At 36.9% G+C, this 18950-nt stretch overlaps 1 protein-coding gene across 2 annotated transcripts in view; it reads left to right on the forward strand.

The window, feature by feature from the left end:
- The window catches only part of UPF2 (UPF2 regulator of nonsense mediated mRNA decay), a 66115-nt gene that overhangs the window by 35212 nt on the left and 11953 nt on the right, over positions 1 to 18950 (forward strand). For both annotated transcript variants that reach the window (XM_051623347.1, XM_051623356.1), the window contains 9 exons: positions 1227 to 1412; positions 1962 to 2165; positions 2767 to 3042; positions 5059 to 5242; positions 8762 to 8901; positions 10689 to 10793; positions 11666 to 11764; positions 12512 to 12679; positions 17521 to 17662. In XM_051623347.1, coding sequence (XP_051479307.1) covers positions 1227 to 1412; positions 1962 to 2165; positions 2767 to 3042; positions 5059 to 5242; positions 8762 to 8901; positions 10689 to 10793; positions 11666 to 11764; positions 12512 to 12679; positions 17521 to 17662 — 1504 coding nt within the window. The remainder of the gene's footprint in view (positions 1 to 1226; positions 1413 to 1961; positions 2166 to 2766; positions 3043 to 5058; positions 5243 to 8761; positions 8902 to 10688; positions 10794 to 11665; positions 11765 to 12511; positions 12680 to 17520; positions 17663 to 18950) is intronic.

An 18950-nucleotide genomic window follows, 5' to 3' on the forward strand; every position in this document is an offset into this window, starting at 1 on the left:
GTTAAGGAGCTGTTTGTGTACATTTATATTTGGGTTGAACTGAACCACTGCCTTGTGAAAGAAACTAGAAATTATTCAAGTTTAGTGGAAAATCCATCAGAATGAAAAAATTTGGCTTCTTCACCATGGATCAAAGGAGATTTAAGCTCTTTCCATTGGTGTACTGGACTGCATGAATGTATACGTTAACATTTGTGTGTGGTATTAAGACAGTACTTGCACTTTATTTTTGTTTATCTGTTTGATGCTGTAAATAACTGTGTAGCCATTAAATAATAAAGTCTAAACCAGTGCAGTTTCTTTTCCTGTTGAATCATCTTAGAGTCATTTTGAATATATGGGATTTTACATAAAAATCTAGTGAGTGCAGTTTCTATAATTACACACATAAACACACATGCATAAGAAAATGTCCTTCTATAATGGAATTAAGCTTATCCTCATCTTTAACTGTAAAAGTCATTGGCTTAGAACTGCTACTTTTCTTCTTATACAGAATTTTTAGATCAATTTTTAAAGCTCACTAAAAAAAAATTATCTTAAAAGTATATATCCAAATTGAAACATGATAAAATATGGCATTTAGTGAGGAAAATTAGGACAGTCTTGACAGTTAAGCACAGCAATTAGCATTGAGGTAGGAACCTTTGACTAGTCTGATATTTCCTGAAATAGTCTTTTACAGTAGGTACTGCTTTCCTTTCCTATTCTGCTTGGGTAAACGTCAACAATGAGCCATGTAATAAGAAAAAGGCCATTGCTGAAACCATTGAAAATTCATGTTAAACCATCAGTATAAACTTTCTGGAGTCCCATATTGATTTAAAAAAGATTATCAGTCTTATGATGACTTACTGTGCTTGTATCAAGGAATCAGTATTTCAGCTACTTCAGTTAAATAAAATCATGTTTTGAACAGAGTGGCTAATAATCTTACCATTTATCTAAACAGTAACATTTAAATTTCAAGTTAAACTTTAAATCCTTTCTGAAACATTTTTTACCACAGGTGAACCATTATACACGTAGAGATTGTAAAGAACAATAACCTTGGAAATACTAACACAGAACTATCTATCTGCTTTTTCCTTTGTCTCTACCCAACCTTTTAACTTCCTTTTCAGTAGCCTTTCATGTTCCTTTATCCAAGATGGAACTGTAAGAGCCTTTGGCTTAACAATGTAGTATGTCAACATCCTTAACTGATTATTTGCATTTATTTCCAGGAACAAATGATGAGAAAAAAACAAGCAATGCATCTAGATGCACGCTATGTTACAATGGTGGAAAATGCCTATTACTACTGTAATCCTCCTCCAGCTGAAAAAACTGTGAAGAAAAAACGTCCTCCTTTGCAGGAATATATTCGTAAGCTTCTTTATAAGGATCTTTCCAAGGTCACCACAGAGAAGGTAAGTCCTTTTGAAATCTTGGATGAAGACTTTACTGGAAGTGATGTACTATTAGCTTTGAAAGGACTTGGAGAGGGTTAAATTTTTAATTGCAAGAAAGAGGGATTGGTTTTGTGTCCTCCATTGTTAAGGTAGTTTCATTTCCCTTACTGTAAAGCATGGAAGCTCCAGTCATGGACCTGCATAGTTCAGTCCTTAAGTGCTGAACTAATAAAGAACGAATCTTTGCACTAAATATCTCACAAATAGCTTTGTACTAAATATCTTGTATTCAGAGTAAAAGACTAGAGTTAAATACAGACTGTAAGAGCAAAGAAATTATGGAACAGATTTGGACAGCTTGATTAGTGGCTAGAGGACAGCAGTGGGGTTACATCTGTAAAGTTTTCTGTAACTACTGCAGGTCTGGAGAATGCTTGAAAAAGAGAGTGAGGTTGCTTGTGGATGCTTTCAGGGATTTTGTCCCAACCATGAGAGAGAAGGAATGACAGTGAATATCTTGGTATTTTGCCCACTAAAATGTTAAGCTTGTCTTAAAACTTGGTTTAGGTCCTGAGACAGATGCGCAAGCTGCCTTGGCAGGATGCAGAAGTAAAAGACTATGTTATATGCTGTATGATCAACATCTGGAATGTGAAATATAATAGTATTCACTGTGTAGCCAACCTCTTAGCAGGGTTGGTCCTTTACCAGGAAGATGTCGGAATCCATGTTGTGGATGGAGTGCTAGAGGATATTCGACTAGGAATGGAGGTAAAACAACCAATGTTTGTATAATAGTAATGCTTAAAGAAAAGAATTCTTGGATTCTGGATTTTTGTCTGACTTTCCTATACATCTCACTTGCCTTGCTTTATGTAGGTAGATTTAATTTAAAAGAAACAAGTCCTCCCCAAAAAACCCTAACAAAATGCAGAGATTACTAGGACAATTATTTTGCCCCCCTTATTAGAATAAGGAGATGCAGTTTATTCCCACAGTTTAGTCAGATTCATGCAACTTCAAATAGCTTTGGGGACTAACCCATATTTTGGCAGGGGTTATAGTTAAAAGAATTCTCTGGGCAATAAAAAAACATGGTAGATTTAAGATAGGGTGTGTTAAATGTATTTGAACTTCATAACAACTACTAGTTGACCAGCTTTCTTAAATATCTTCAGTATTTTTTAATGTTTAATTTTGATGTTATGTATGTAGCCATAAATAACAATCTTTAATTGTAATTAATTCCAGCATTTAAAATAAAATTTTTTAAAGCCCTATAAAACAAAACCCCACAACCTTTCACCAAGATTCTGTTGTATCTGCACAATGGAGTGATTTTTCTTTTGGTTTGTTTTTTTTGTTTACAAAGGTTAACCAACCGAAGTTTAACCAGCGGCGGATCAGCAGTGCCAAGTTTTTGGGGGAGCTTTACAATTATCGAATGGTGGAATCAGCTGTAATATTTCGGACTCTGTATTCTTTCACATCCTTTGGTGTGAACCCTGATGGTAGTCCTAGTCCATTGGATCCTCCAGAGCATCTTTTCAGGATCAGACTAGTCTGCACAATCCTCGATACCTGCGGGCAGTATTTTGACAGAGGATCTAGCAAACGAAAGCTTGATTGCTTCCTTGTATATTTTCAGGTATTCTAAACTAAATTTTGTATAGCTTGGGCAGTTTCTTTAACAAGCTAAGGTAGACGATTCTTACATATTTCCTTCATTGTTCTCTAGCACTATAATTTTTAGAATCCTGTTTGTCTGAGAGCAGTTTTATTTTAGTGACATGTGTGTTCAGTTATATGTAGAAGTTACTGTTCCAACAAATTTGCAGAACACTGGGTTATCATTTGAATCACTGAAGGCTTTAGGTCCTTCCTTTAGGGGGTCTTGGCAAGTGGAAAAATTGACTGACAGAAACCTTGTGAATTCCAACAAAGGCAAGTGTCAAGTCTTTCAGTTGGGATGGAATAGCTCCATGCAACAATAATGCCTTGGACTGGCTATCTGGAAAGCAGCTTTGCAGGAATAGAGCTGGGATGCCTGGGCTGTATGAACATTGCACTAAGTTCTGCACCATTAGATTGATGGAAACCAACAACACACTGCATTGCCTTGGCAAGGGTGTAGCCAGTGGATGGAGGAAAGTGGGTTTGTTTTTTCTGTTTTTTCACTGTTTTTCCTTTTTTCCCTTCCCTTCTGCTTGGCACTTGAGGCCACATCTGGGGTGCGGTTCCCAGTCCAGGGCTCTGTGGTAGATGAGAGAAAAAGACATGAGCAAACTGAGCTGAGTCCAGTGAAGGGGTCACTAAAATGATCAGGAAGCTCTCACATTATGGGTTTGCTCAGCTTGGAGAAGAGACTGATTAGATTCCTTTCTTCAGCTAACAGTGTTTTTAGGGAAGGAGGAGTAAGGTACTTGTCAGGCATGCATGATGAAAGGATGAGAAGTAGTGGTCACAAGTTGCTGCAAGGAAAGTTCTGCAAAACTGAGGGGAAAGATTTCATAATGGAAGTGAAATGGAATGGTTTCCTCTGAGCAAATGTGGAATTCCAAACCATAGATTTCCTGCTAGAACTCTTTGGACTTAATTTATTTTTCTTCTTGCTTCTCTCTTTAAATTATACTAATACAAGGATATTAAAAATTAAGGTGATGATAACTTATTTCATTCCTGCAGGATGCATATCCTTCATCCATACCTGGCATGTAAAATGTTTTTTTGAAGTAGTGTGGTTCTGTTTTTAAACACAAAATAAACTTGTCAGTGATTAAGTAATTATATTTTTGGAACACCTTTATAACTTCAACAAGCACTTCTTTTGACCATGTCATGTTTTAAATAAACATTCTGTTACTCCTACCTCATTTTCAGGCCCAATTTTTGCAACACCTTTGTTCTCAGGTTGCACTGTTAGGTCCACTTGAGAGCAGCATTTGTTTTTTGCAGTTTTATTGTAAGGGGTATGTGCTAATTTGTTATAGAGCAAACTGGATAGGTCTCTTCATGCTAGTTGCAGTCTTAACACTTTTTCTGATGTTTCCCTACTTCTTTCTATAATATGCCCGTGAGAGAATTAATTTTCTTGAAAATAGATGGAGGAAAGAATTGAAAGCTTACCCATTGTTTAAATGCTCATCTCATAGAAAGAATCTACCCGTAGAAGGCACTTTTTAGTGCTTTTTTTGCTCAGTCATCATACTTCTACAAGTTGTTATCATCATAGAATCATTAAGGTTGGAAGGGACCTTAAAGATCATCAGGTTCCAACCTCCCTGCCATGAGCAGGGACACGTCCCACTAGATCAGGCTGTACAAGCTTCATCCAACCTGGCCTTAATCACCTTCAGGGATGGAGCATCAACAACCTCCCTGTGCAAGCTATTCCAGCTCCTTAGTTACCCTCATAGTGAAGAATTTCTTCCTGATGTCTAACCTAAATCTCCTGATTAGCATATTCTTTGTGTTTGTGATGCCCAGTGTTACCAAACAATGCTTAATGATCTCAAAATATCTAGTAGCTGTATGAAATAGGAGACTAGTGATGTGAAATCTTTTGCAATTTCTACTGTACCAACATGGCTAGGCATTGCAAACTGCATAAGTTAAATAGTTTATAAATGCTACTGTGCATATAATTTAATTTTGTGTATTCTAGAGGTATGTTTGGTGGAAAAAAAGTCTGGATGTTTGGACAAAAGACCACCCATTTCCTATAGACATAGACTATATGATCAGTGATACACTGGAACTGCTGAGACCAAAGATAAAGCTCTGCACTTCTCTGGAAGAAGCTGTAAGACAAGTGCAAGACTTGGAACGAGAATTCTTAATAAAATTAGGTAAGAAAATGTGCAAAGGAAATGAGGTCTTTTTGACAATTCTGTATTTCTTAAATTTATCTGTTGGATGGTGGTGATAGTTAACTATTGATATTCTCATGATAAGATCTTTTTTTTTTCTCATGATAAAAATGTTTTTTCAACATCTTTATATTTTTCTGATCACTGTAGAGATCATATAGAATCTCTAACTCCAAAGGGGTAGTATGTTTCAAAAAATGGCAATATGAATGTTATTAATGTGATAGTATTTGAAGAGGGGGAGTGTGTGTGTACCTATATAAATAAGTTTATGAAGTAGTGTGACTCAAATGATGAGGAAGAAAATTATCAGAAAAAGTTAGGAAGCACAGTCTGCTACTGCAAAAAGCAAGGAAGATCTGCAGACTCAATTACTGCAGCCTGTTGTCTATGAGTGGTGTTGCAAACTAGCTTGGTCATTGTGGTAGACCAGTTGCTTGCAGCTGCCTTCTTCCCCCAGGTCTGGATTTGGGTAGAGCTGCTGTGTCAAAGTTAGCATTAGTGTAAGACTGCAGTAAGAGAGACAACATGTTTTGCTTTCAAAGTGCTGCCAGGTACTTTAAGCCCTACACTTCCTTTGGAATACTTTTGAATGGGCTTTACATTTCAGTAGAGGCCAGAGGATGATTTAATTTTCATTAATTAGAGCTTTGGTTGGATTGTTAGATTATTTCTTTTTCTTCTTTAAATATCTGTTGGGAAGGTTGTGTGCTAGCTTGTAATTGCTGCTAAGACTACAGTAGTGTATATTTACAAATCTTGCTGTGTTAAAGATCAGTTAATTTCAGAAGAAAAATCTTGAGCTTTTGATGCACATCTTAGTTGACAAAACACTAGTTAGTGTCTATCTAAAATAACTGTTATCTTATTAACCTTGAAACCTTTTGTATGTAATTATTGGATACTACTGGGCTCATTTCTTATGAAATTGAGTTGTTTTCTAATCTTCCATTTTTATTTGAAGACAAGCTTGGTCATGTAAAGCTTTTATATGTATATTTTACACTTTATAAGTGTTAATTATAGTCTTAATAGCACTTAATCTAGTTAGACAAGTTTGATTTTTAAGAATAATCCTTTAATCTAGTAGGGTGAGTGTGTATAATTGCCAGGTGAAATGTTGCAACTTCTTTTTTAGGAGGCATTTGTTCATTGACAAGTCTTAAAATTACCCATGTGGCAACTGAAATGCAGATTAAAAATTTCCTTATGGTATGGTCTAAATTACTATCTTTTATGCTCTCAAAATTATAACCAAGTAGTAAATTACCACACAGAAACTGTAATATTCTTTTGAAAGGTACTCGGTATTTCCTTCCTTCAGATGGTATTAACTTCTGTTTTCTGAATCACCACCACTAGTGCAGTTGAATTCAGTATAGTTAAGAGATACATGGTCACTGAATGTGAGCAAGTCTTGAAGAATGCTTTATTGTGGGTTTTTTTGGCATGAGCAAAGCCTATCAACACTACAGCTTTTAAAAAAAGGGGGTTGTCGTGTGTGTCCCCAGGTGTGTTGCTTGTCTTGTTAATTGCTTGCTTGGGGTAGTTCTAGTCCTCCTGTTTGGGCTATTTGAAGGTGGTCTCAGGAAGGTTGTCTTCTGCCTTTCTGATCTCTGAAGGTTGTGATGATAGGTGCAAGCATACCAGAAGGAAATGAACTTCTTCATACTTCAGCAAAAGCTCTAGTAGAACTGCAGTTGGTCTCCACAGTTCTTCAGCCTGTGGACCCTCTCAGTGAGGAGGTCTTGTGCTGAAGACCACGTCGTGCTTTGCTCTTTATCAGCCTGAAGCCAGGCAGAACAGCAGGGTGGCTTGTTGTGTGCAGACTTGGAGTTGGGGGCTGGCTGTTGGTTCCTGTGCTGATGATCATCTACTGGGTGATTCAAAAGAAACTCTTCTGTAATGATGGAGCAGCACAGAATTTGAAGAGCATAGTGTTTATAAATAGGGGGGAAAAAATGCTTTGAAACCTCTGGAGTATGAGTCAGGAAGAATATGTGTGTTCACACAGAACTGAAACCCTCAGTAACTGCCACACAGCCACATATACCAGTCACTTTATTTCTTAGATTTTTCTAATTCAAGCATGACTGTAAAGATTCATCTCCTCCTAAACTGAGCTTTGTGATCTTGGTCAATTTTTTGTAGAGACCTGGCTGTGTGTATCTATGTTGCATCTCTGAAAGGTATGTGGAGGTGGAGCAAAAAGAAAAAGAAAAAAATCTAGCATGCCCCAAACCACTTGCATATTCAGAATCTAGACTTAAGAATTGCACACAACTGCATCTGTTCTTTGCACATGGCAGAGTACAAATAAGGAGTTCCACCAGCATAGTTGGTGTAATGTCTAAAATATGAAAGACAAGCTGCATAGTAACTGTACTGACTCCTTAGAAAAATGACTGGCTTAGACCTGCTGTGTGACAGCAGCCTGGTGTCAGCATCACTTTCTGCTGGCTTAAGCCATGATCCTTGGAAGATTCAGTGGCTTTGTAAACTAATTAAAAAATTAAAATAATGTATGACAACAATAGTGTATGTTGGAAGTAACAGATCTTAATTTTTTCCTGCATCAGAACCATGTTCAATTCTTAAATATTTTCTCGGAAAACAATTTTCATTGAAATCTCTAGGACTAAATTGGACACAAGCACTGGAAGAAGCTAAAGCTTACTTTTCACTGCTGTGGGAATGGCATAGATAAGGGCATTACATTGAAGGATAACTTCTGGAAAGGAAGCAGAGGTTTAGGGAGCTAAGCTTGATACCTTATACTGAGTGAACTGAAATGTCTTGAGGGATGGAGGCAGCAAGCAGGTCAGTAAGGAAAACTGCAAGATGAATGAAAACTCAGTGAAAGAGCTGCCAGTCTTGTCTGCAAGTAGGATTCCTTGCTTGTCTGCAAGCAAGGAATATTATTCCAGATAATATTCTGGAAGAGATTTCCTAAAGATCTAGGAACCTACATCATCATAGGTTCAAGTGCAGCCTCAGAGCATTAGAAAAGAGGTAAAAAGAGTTCATTACAGACTGGGAAAATAGTTTCAAAACTGTGAACTGACAGTAGTGTGAAATACAGGAACTAAGACTGCAGAGGTTTTATGTCTTCTGGGATCTTCTGGTTTTGTAGAGTGTCTGTCTTTTGGTGCTTGTATTTCAGAGCCTGTTTCAGTGAGGCTACACATTTAGTTTGAGAGTATTTAGAAGTGCAGTGCAGCTTCTTGATTCCTCTTCTAAGGGAGATTTTAAACATTCTCCATCATGTTTTCCTCCTTTTCTGGCAGGGAAATTATTATCCTTTAGGAGCAAGGTAACTATATAGAAAATATTTGATTCTGAAGTCAAATATTATGACCCATTGGAAGTTTTAGTGTTCAGTACCAATGGACTTCAGAAGTTATCTTCCACACATGACTTGAGTGGCTGTATGTGTTCTAATGTTCTAATTCTGTTCTAGTTCTTTGTTCTAATACTTTCTCTTTTTCCAAATTTCAGGAATTGTGAATGACAAAGAGTCCAAAGATTCCATTACGGAAGGAGAGAACCTGGAAGAGGATGAAGAGGAAGAGGAAGGTGGAGCAGAGACAGAGGAACAATCTGGAAATGAAAGTGAAGTAAATGAGCCAGAAGAAGAGGTAAACTTAATAATTTACCTTGTCTCACATAAAAAAGAATGACTAATCAGTATTTTGATTATTAATTACTTTTTAAAGCCCTTCTGTGTCACAGAGTTAGCAGGTGAAATGTGGGTATGCCCAACCCAGTCAGTACTGTGAGGGTATTTCCATCCTGGTTTTCTAGATTGAAAACTGAATCAGAGTTTCTGAGGTTTATTACAGAGAAACTGTCAGAAACTTGAACCTGACAACTTTGCTCATGGTATGTGCTACTTCTCAACAAAACAATGCCTTCAGTTTTTTGGCATGAAAACACTTTCATATAATTTTCTTTACCTATTGCAGAAGCAAATGTATTGACTAGATGTCAAAGCAGTCATGTAAGAAAAATAACAGGTGTTCAGAGTATGCCTGTATAATATGAATAAATAAAAGATTTATGGAGCATAACAACCTTCCTTGTTTACTGTGCCAGTAATCTTTTGAATCAAAAATGGTGGAGCCAGTAAAAAAAAACCAGACATGTACATAGAAATTCTAAGTTGTCACTATGACACAGCAAAGTTGACATGATAATGGTAGTGTTATGAGAAAATGAGTTCATCAAGGAAATAGGAAATGCTTTTTCTCCTTATGCTTAGGTTGGTAGGTTTACTGGTAAGCTTTCTTTCACCTTTGCCTCTCAGCATTAAAGTTCCTGAAGTTTGGCTGGGTTTGTGTCTTTACCCACAAATTAATAGTACTAGAAACGTAAAGGACTGACGAGTGAGGAAGGGACCCCTCGAGATCTTCTTGTCCAGCTCTCCTTGTTCAAAGCAGGGTTACCTACAGCAGGTTGCCTGCAGCAATGTCCAGTCAGGGTTTGAATATCTCCCAGGATGGAGGCTCCAAAACCTCTTTAGGCTATCTGTTCCAGGTTTTAAACACCATCACAGCAAAAAGGCTTTTTCTTAACATTTAAGTGAAAATTTACCTCTGGATCTATCACTGGGCACCACTGAGAAGAGTCCTACTCCCTTTTCTTTTGTCCCTACCTTCAAGTATTTATACACATCAAGATCTCCCACTCCATTCTGAGTCTTGTGTTGCCCAGACTAAACAATGTTCTCTCTCCCTCAGCTTCTCCTATGACAGGTGCTCCAGTCCCTTAATCATCTTGATGTCCTATTGCTGGACTTCCTCCAGTGTGTCCCTGTCTGTCTTGTGCTGGGGAGCCCAGAGTTGGGCACAGCACTTCAGATGTCTTGCCAGCGCTGGGCAGGATCACCTATCGACAGCACTTTTTCATAATGCAGCCCAGGATGCAGTTAGCTGGCATTGCTGCAAAGGTGCATTGCTGATTCTTGATCAGTTTGCTGTCCACCACAACCCCAGGTCCTTCTGTGCTGAGCTGCTGTCCAAATGGGCAGCCTCCATCCTGCACTGGTCGATGAGGTTATTGCTCCTCACGTGCAGGACTTTGCATTTTGCTCTGTTGAACTTCATGAGTACATTTCATTCCTCCAGCTTGTCCCAGTCCCTCTGTGTGGCAACACAACCATCTGGTGTTATTAGCCACTTCTCCCAGTTTTCTGCTCTACGTTTTGTAAAAATGTCAGATAAAGCTGAGAGAGTTCAGACTGAAACAATGAATATAAAACATAAAAATACACTTTACTGAGACTGAACTGAAATAAACAGATTAGGATAAGGAGAGGGTAGAAAAGGTACAGAAAAAAACCCTGAGGAATCAAATGCAAGTAATCTTTTTTGTTTTACAACAGAAGTTATTTTGTTCTCAAATCTTAAAACATTGAATATTTCAGGAGGGCTCTGACAATGAGGAAGAAGAAGGTGAAGAAGAGGAGGAAGAAAACACTGATTATCTTACAGACTCCAATAAAGAAAACGAAACTGATGAGGAGAATACAGTATGTATTGTTGCTTTGGATAAAGTTAATTGACATTTGTGTCTTTGGTATTCTTTACTGATGGGTTTGTTTTTTTTCCAGTGTTGCTCATAGCATATCTGGAAAAACACAGCAATAACGCTCCCTGCTATTCTTGAAAATTTTAGATCTTATTTTTGTATTTACAAACGTTCTTTACTACCTTCTGAAAATATTTATGCTGTCAACTTTACTACAACACGTTTTCACAGGACTGTGCGCTTTCACAGGTAGCTAGACTGGAAAAGATTGCATAAATGATGGTTTTGCAATGCCAGCAGTGGTAGCAAACTGATACGGTACAACAAGATAAACTAGTTAATTTAGATCTCAAAACTGAAAAGGAGACAAACCAAGAAGTGCCAATTCCCTAAAACTCGGATTTTGGAATGGCAGATCATAACCTCTGTAGCGAAAGACCCCACCCATTAGACCTTGAATTACAACTACATAGTAAGGAAAGTAATGATCATTGTAGCACAATGTGTTGGGTCCTGACTTCAAACATGTTTGTTGGCATGTTGTGCTTTCCAAATCCTTAAAATAGGTGTGGTAGGGTTGGAGACTTCTCTTTGAATTCTTCCCATATCTAGAATGTGTGCATATGCATCTCTACACATATGCTAGTATGTCAGAAAATCATGAGTGACCAGCCTTCAAAATAATTGCTGCAATAAACATAATGGTCATTCAAGAAAATAATCCAGGCTGAACAGTTCTTAACAATTTATTTTTAAAGTTTTTTGTTATGTATTATGTGGAAGCAATATGGATGTTTCCTCCCTTATTTCTAGGCTGAATATTAATATTTTTTGATCTAAAGTAATAGAAGGTTTTTTTTCCCATTGCAATAGGAAGTAATGATTAAAGGAGGAGGCCTTAAGCATGTCCCTTGTGCTGAAGATGAGGACTTCATTCAGGCACTGGATAAAATGATGCTGGAAAATCTTCAGGTATAAATATGTATTAATGTAATTTGCTATGCAGCTAAATGTATTTGATTTTTTTAAGTAAATACATGATTAATGCACAGCTTACAATAGTAAAGAACATGGATGTTTTTCTTAGTTGTGACCTCTTCTCTGCAATTGACATGTTTGGTTAAGTAGCTCTTAGTAAAAGAGCTGTTAATTGTATTGTTTGCCCATACCACATACTGACAGATTTGTTAGGGTTTTTTTTGATGAATAGTAACTACGTCCAATACTATGGAGCACTTCTGACTTTATCCTAGACTATCCAAGCCTGGATTTTAATGTGTTTAAAATGTAGCTGCATTTAAATTTGTGTAACCTTTAAGTCCCGTTTTGGTTTTGGTTTTGTTCAGTCACAGGTGGTAAGTATTTAAGTATTGAGTATTGCAAGCCCTGTATGAGAAATATGTTAATAACATGTTACCAAAAAACCTTGAATGTAGAATGTTTGTTCTGAACTGGGTTTAACCAAGTCTGTAGATTTCTTTCCTTACAAGGTTATCTGAAATTCCTTAGAACTCTAAAGTGTTCCATCCCTGTAGCTTTCTGCTTCACGAGCAAGGAAATCCAAGGAAAATATAATAAAACCTAATGCATTTATTTATATATTACTCTGTTTTCTTGGAAGTTTAAAACTTTTGTCAGTCATGAAAATCTGAATGTTGCCAGGACTGACTGACATGTTCAGCATCTCATCATTTATAGAATTTACTCTTATTTTACTAGCAACGGAGTGGAGAATCTGTTAAAGTCCATCAGTTGGATGTTGCTATCCCTCTGCATCTCAAAAGTCAGCTCAAGAAGGGTCCCCCACTTGGAGGTGGGGATGGAGAGTCTGAGTCTGGAGACACGATGCCATTTGTCATGTTAACTCGAAAAGGCAACAAACAGCAGGTAAGAGGTCACGTAGGTTATAGATCCTGCTTAAATAAATAACATTCTTTCACTCTTCTGAAAGTTGCACTCGTGACTTTTGAAGCCACACAGGCTTTTAGTTTTTTTTATCCTTTTATCAGATTAGGATGCAGGCATCTTAGTTTTTATAAATAGAAAATACTGTATGTATTTTCTTGGAATTCTTGGTTGTTAATAGGAACCATGTAGGAAAGTTCAGTGCTTAAATTATACTGTTGCCAATTATGCTTTGTGATCACAGCAGTGGGACAGTGGTGTGTTTTATGTATATTTTAAACATAGTTGTTGAAGATGAATGCTTGCAGTTGGTGAGCTGCCACTGGAGGTTAAAAGGAGTAGAAGAGAAAAGGAGAAGGAATGTTCCAGAATCTTCAAGTTTCTGCTGATTTTTCTGAACACCCATTCAGCTTCAAATCAAGATAGACAGTTTTTGCTAAATTCCATTTCCTAAGTAACTGCCACTTGGTTGAATTTGTTCAACTTGGAAAAATGCCATTATCTCTGAAGGCTTTTTTTGGAGACTCTTCCAGGACGCACTAAGTGAATCTCTCAGATTAAATGGAAATCACGTTGATAAAACAAATAAACCCCTTCCTTCATGCAGCCAAGATATACATTTGTCTTGGCTCTTTTCTCCAGTATATGTTTGAATTTTCCTGGGTCAGCAAGTGCGTAGTATACAAATCAATACCTAACACATTCCACATGCATTTCTCATCATGGTTTAGGTTCTTTAAAGAAACCTTTTCATATTATTAATATAAATTGATGATGAAAATTAATTACTCTAGTGCTTTCAGGTATTTAGATTTACAAGGACAAAAGAAAACAGTCTCGAGTTCCACCAGGGGAAGTTTAGATTAGACATTAGATGAAACTTCTTCCCTGAAAGGATAATTAAATTCTGCAATAGGCTACCCAGGGAGGTGGTTGAATCACCATCCCTGGAGGTGTTTTAAAGACACATAGCTGAGGTGCTTAGGAACATGGTTTAAGCACTGGGCTCAGTAGAGTTAGGTTTAATGGTTGGTAGAGTTAGGTTATGGTTGGACTCAATGATCTTTGAAGGTCTTTTCCAATCAGAACAATTGTGTCTGATCTGTGTCATCCATGCCATTACATTGCTTTTAACACATACTACACAGTAGTGTAATAGTTCAGGTATGTAAAGCTGAAGTAGAATCTTTCTCTTTCTCCATGGGAAAGACAGTGTACAAATCCACATAGAAAGTGAGGTCTGTTCTCATAAAACCCTTGAACTAGTGAGTGCATGCAATTCCAAATCTGGTTTTAAGCCTTGTTAGTCTTTTAAGAAAATGCTTTGCTGTGTGTTAGGAAGATGTAAGTGGTGATGCCTGCTTGAGTGGACACGTACGTGCCTGCATTTTAGTATTGATGAATAACTGATTTACTTACTACATTTGGTTATTCTGTTTTCCTGGAACTAGATTGTTGTATATGAAGTTCTACAGAAGTTTTGAGTGGAGATTGTAATGGTTGTCTTTGGGCTGAAAGGGATTTAAGAGAACTCCATTTTTAAAAAAGTGTTCAGTTTTTTCAGGATAATTTACTGAGAGTATCTGTAGTTACCAAGAATGACCAAAGTTACCAAAAGAAAGCAGAACTTGTTCAGGAGCTTTCCCTGCTCCTCCCCCAGTATTTGCTTTTGGGAGTTGTCTCTTCCTGCCAAAACTCCTTTCAGTCTTTCTAGAAATGAAGAAAATAGTTGCTTTATAGAATACTTCAGTTCTTGAGTCAATGACAGGCTTCTTTGTTCGTGGTTCTGTATTCAGAAAAAATGTTTTAGTAGTCAATTTTAGTAGAAAAATAAGCAGGAAAAAAAGAGGTGGAGTTGAAAAGAAAATAATTATTCATTCTTATGGTACTTTATTTTAAGTCTGCATGAGCAGAACATGGACACTTTTGAAGTGAGGGAAGCATACTTTACTATTAAGTTGTAGCTGTAAACATTCTGCTTTTTAACCAGTAAAAAGGAGCTTGCAAACAACCTTGAAGCTTATAAGTAACTTTCATCTGCGCAGTCACTGGAGTGATAAGCATCACCACCTCACTATGACATCAACCTAATCTCTTGTTATGTTAGCAGTTGGTTTGGTTTCTGTGCTCTCTGTCAACAGTGCTACTGAAACTAGAAACTTCAGGAGGTACTGAATGAAAATGCAATGTGCTGTGCTTCAAGATTAATGTTTGAGACTTAAGGTCCAGTCACTTAAATGCTCAGTTTACATGCCAGTATTCAGCCAGATTTTAGTGGGGCATTGACAACTATTTTTTTTCTTTTTTAAACAACACAAAACCCCCCTGTTTGCCAGCATCATACAGCCTGAATTAATAGTCACTTCAGGCTGATCGTGTCCTTTTTGTTACACTGTGACAGGGAAACAGGCAATAGCAAGGATATTGGGTAGATCAGTGTCTTAAAATAGGTGGCTGGATTTTTTCACCTGTCAGTTGTTGCCACAGAAGTTCCATGACAAAAACTGTAAAACTGAACATGCTTGTTGGAAATCAGACAGTGACACCATGATTTATCCAAAAGCCGTGGGAGAAGAAGGGTAAATAAACACTGACATGATCACAAGGCATCCAGTCTGAGGTCTGTTTCATATTGTTTGTTTTTAAAACTATCCAAGAAGTTTTAAACCAAGCAAGCATGAACCAGAGTGAGATTTAGACAGTATGGAGTCATGAAGTAGCACAAAGTGTGCTTCATTCCCAAGAGAAAAGATTTCCTTTCATTTGAAAGATTTTTAGTAGGATTGTATAGAACCTATTCTATATCCATAGAATTGTTGAGTCTGTCCTTCAGTGTGAAGTTCTTTATCCCAGTGATGTTTTTATCAAATCTGTAATTTAATCTAGTCTGCTGAATGATTTCTGATCTTTCTTCAGTTTACCGTCTTCTAAGTTGAAGTCCTTATGTTCTGTCCCCATCTCATGGATTTTATAAGAGGTTTTTAATATACCTACTTAATGTTTGCAAATCAGAAATGTTTTGTTTGCTCAGTAATCATCATACCCTTTAGTAATTGTCATCAAAGATCTGTTTTCAGCTGGCAACCGTCTGATTGCCTTGAGATACTGGCTCAGTGATATTTTGTTAATTACCAGTCTGGGGGTTTTTTTTGTATCTGTTATGTTTTCACATTTTTTCTACTTTAAGCATCCTGTCGGAAAACACTTACCAATTCCATTAAGCTGATAAATCCATAGAACAGATATCAGAGACACAATAATATTGATGAGGAGCTTAATGGGGAAGCCAAGGAATTATTTTAATCATGAAATGCTGCCAGTGAGGTAGTTATTTGTGTAGTTTGCATAAAATGGATTTGTCAATATCTGGGAACATGCATAGTCTGCTCAGCAATAGGTAACTAAAGTTTACTTTTCTCTTGGAATTTCAAGAACTTCCACTTTTATTCTTCTCTGAACACCTTAATAACAAGCTTGTATTCATGTTCAATATAATATGCTATTACCCTCCTCCTAGAAAGGATATTTGTTCAATTTATCCCAACTAAAAAAATCTTCTGGTTGATAAGGTTTCACTGTAACCCACTTTTTCTGAAGTCTTTGCAAGAGTCTTAAAGGTTTCAAACAGTTTGTTTATTAGCTTGGTGTCTTCTCACACTCATCATTCATCTGCTGCTAGTGGGGCTCTACTATTGAATAGATACCTTGAGATTGCTGAGTAATTATTGCATTAAATACTAACCATAAGCATTAAGACCTTAGCTTTTACTATTTATCTTTTCAACAGGGGTTTTGATAATGTATCTTTCTGCCTGCAGCTTTTGACAATGCAGCAGAAAAGAGCCCTTAGAAATTTGCCCCTGCTTCTGTTTCTGTGGTAGTAGATCTCAAATGACAAGAACAAGCAGCAGAATTCAGAGCAGTTCCTGGAGCACCAAGAGTGATTATCTTTAAATACATTACCCTACCCATAGCATGGAAATACGTATTCCTAATGGATGTGCAGTTGAAGGGGGAAGTGAAGATTTTCTAAATATGTTCACAAACTTTGTCATTAAGTTGTTATTAAAAGTTGTTGTTTCAATTGCGGATAAAATTAAGAATCACTTATCAATTTTGAAACAATTATAAAAAAAAAATTCTGTGGAAGGAAAAACTGGGATTTTGAATCTGGGGAGAGAGAAAACATCTTCCCTGTATCTGTCTGAAAATCTCAGCTGTATTTTTGTTTGGGAGAGGGTACTTCTGTAGGAGTAGTATAGTAGTACCAGGCTTACCTTTAACGTAGCCTATGCCAAATCAGATAATGTGCTATATAGAATGGATGTTTGGGTGCAGGGGAGGAGGAAAGGGTTACATTTAATACCAGAGTTGTCTCCAGACTAATACAAAGCCCTGTGAAGCTAGAATAATTTGTAAAAGTACCAACCAGGAGATATCTGAAACCCTTAAGAGCATTTCTCCTCTGTTATCACAAGGGATAATGGTAGCAGTTCTGCTCAGGGGCTTCATCTCTTTGGAAGGCAGAGACCTTTGGAGGGAGATGCAGCTTTTGGAACCAGCTGCATCAGCCTATTTTGTACATTCCAGTGTGTCTTCAGGGAGTCTAAATACCTTGTATTTCCTCATGCTGCCTTATGTGAGTTAGAGTTAGAAACAAAGCAAAAAAAATACCCACCACTTTTCAGGAGAAACTTCTCTAGAAAGTATCTTATTACAATAACAGAGAAATCACCATAATCCTTCTGCTTTATGGATTGCTTTGTGGCTGTTTTGTTGTGGTTTTTTTCCTGTAATGGGCACTTAAAAACTTTCGTTTGCAGTTTAAGATCCTGAATGTACCAATGTCTTCTCAACTTGCTGCAAACCATTGGAACCAACAGCAAGCTGAACAGGAGGAGAGAATGAGGATGAAAAAGCTCACTTTGGATATCAATGAACGGCAGGAGCAAGAGGACTACCAGGGTAAGGAAATAATCAAATATTTACTTTTTTTATCTTTTTTTACAGGAACTTTCAGGGATCTACAGAGAATATTATTTGTTATAATTAGCAAGTTCTGAATATTCAGTTGTAACACTTCGTGGAAAACCTCTATGTTTAGTTTGTCATCCATTATTTACTCCCTGATCTCTGTGCTTGAAGAAGTTTTTATAGCACTTCTGTGAAAGGAGTTCTCAATAAATCTCAGCATTTCAGTTTATTTTGGGCAAGGGGAACAACTGAGACTTTTCCTAAATAAGATAAGTTAACATGAATCTTCTTGTGATATTGTCTCCATTACCGCAAGAGAATTGAGTTGGTTTCAAGCGGAATTAATTCAATGCAACTTAAACTTTTAGATGGCTTGTTAGATATTAGTCGGGAAAGGTATTTAGAATCCTCATCAGTCTTGCTAAGGCTTGCAAATAGTGAGAGAACCTTCACCTGAGAAATAGAAACTGTGACCAGCTTCAGAATGCTAAAGGGTCTAGGAGTACTACACATCTGCAGTATAACATGTTAACAGAATGAAGGTTTCATACAAATTAGATGATCTAATTTGTTTTTTAAACTATGTGCAAGCCAGGCATTTTGGAACCTGGGTGGACTGAAGCAAACAGTTGATACAACAGATCGCATAGGCCCTAAACTGGTGCACTTAGTGTTTTTAATTGTTGGGTGGTTTGTGTTTTCATTTGGTTTTTTTAAGAGTCAATTTTCTTCAGCTTACTCAGATAGTAAACAAAGCCAGACCAATAAAACTGATGGTATTCAGTTCTTATGTTAGTATTTCTATTTGAACATCTGCAGACTTCTTGCTGAAGTTTTCTGTAAAGGTGTTGCAGCCTGGTGTTAATCACAGTCTAAGTAGTTAATTAGCAGGAAATCTCATTTAAGGTATTTAGTGAAAGGTCATCATTCATAAAGAAATGGGAAGTTTACATTTAAAACAGCTCTGGCTCTAAAAGTACTATGAAATCTAACACTGCTTTCAGAATTTTGATAGTACAAGAACTTGTAAAAAGGAGTGTTCTTCCCAAGTGAGTTTGCAGAACTCTGAAATGGCAAAGCAATATATTAATATATTAAACATCTTAATCAGCTTAAAAGCTTCTTTTCCAAGGTACTCCCTCTAAAGTCACCTGTGAAAAAAGAAAGAATAGACTCTGGAGTTAGACATTTATGTATCTTTCTCAGATTTTTTGGGTGTTTTTTTTTTCTCATTAATGATATTTCTGATATTTTTACTGGTCAGGGCATTTAGATTTTT

This window comes from Apus apus, chromosome 1 (assembly GCF_020740795.1).
Source record: "Apus apus isolate bApuApu2 chromosome 1, bApuApu2.pri.cur, whole genome shotgun sequence".
NCBI lineage: Eukaryota > Metazoa > Chordata > Aves > Apodiformes > Apodidae > Apus > Apus apus.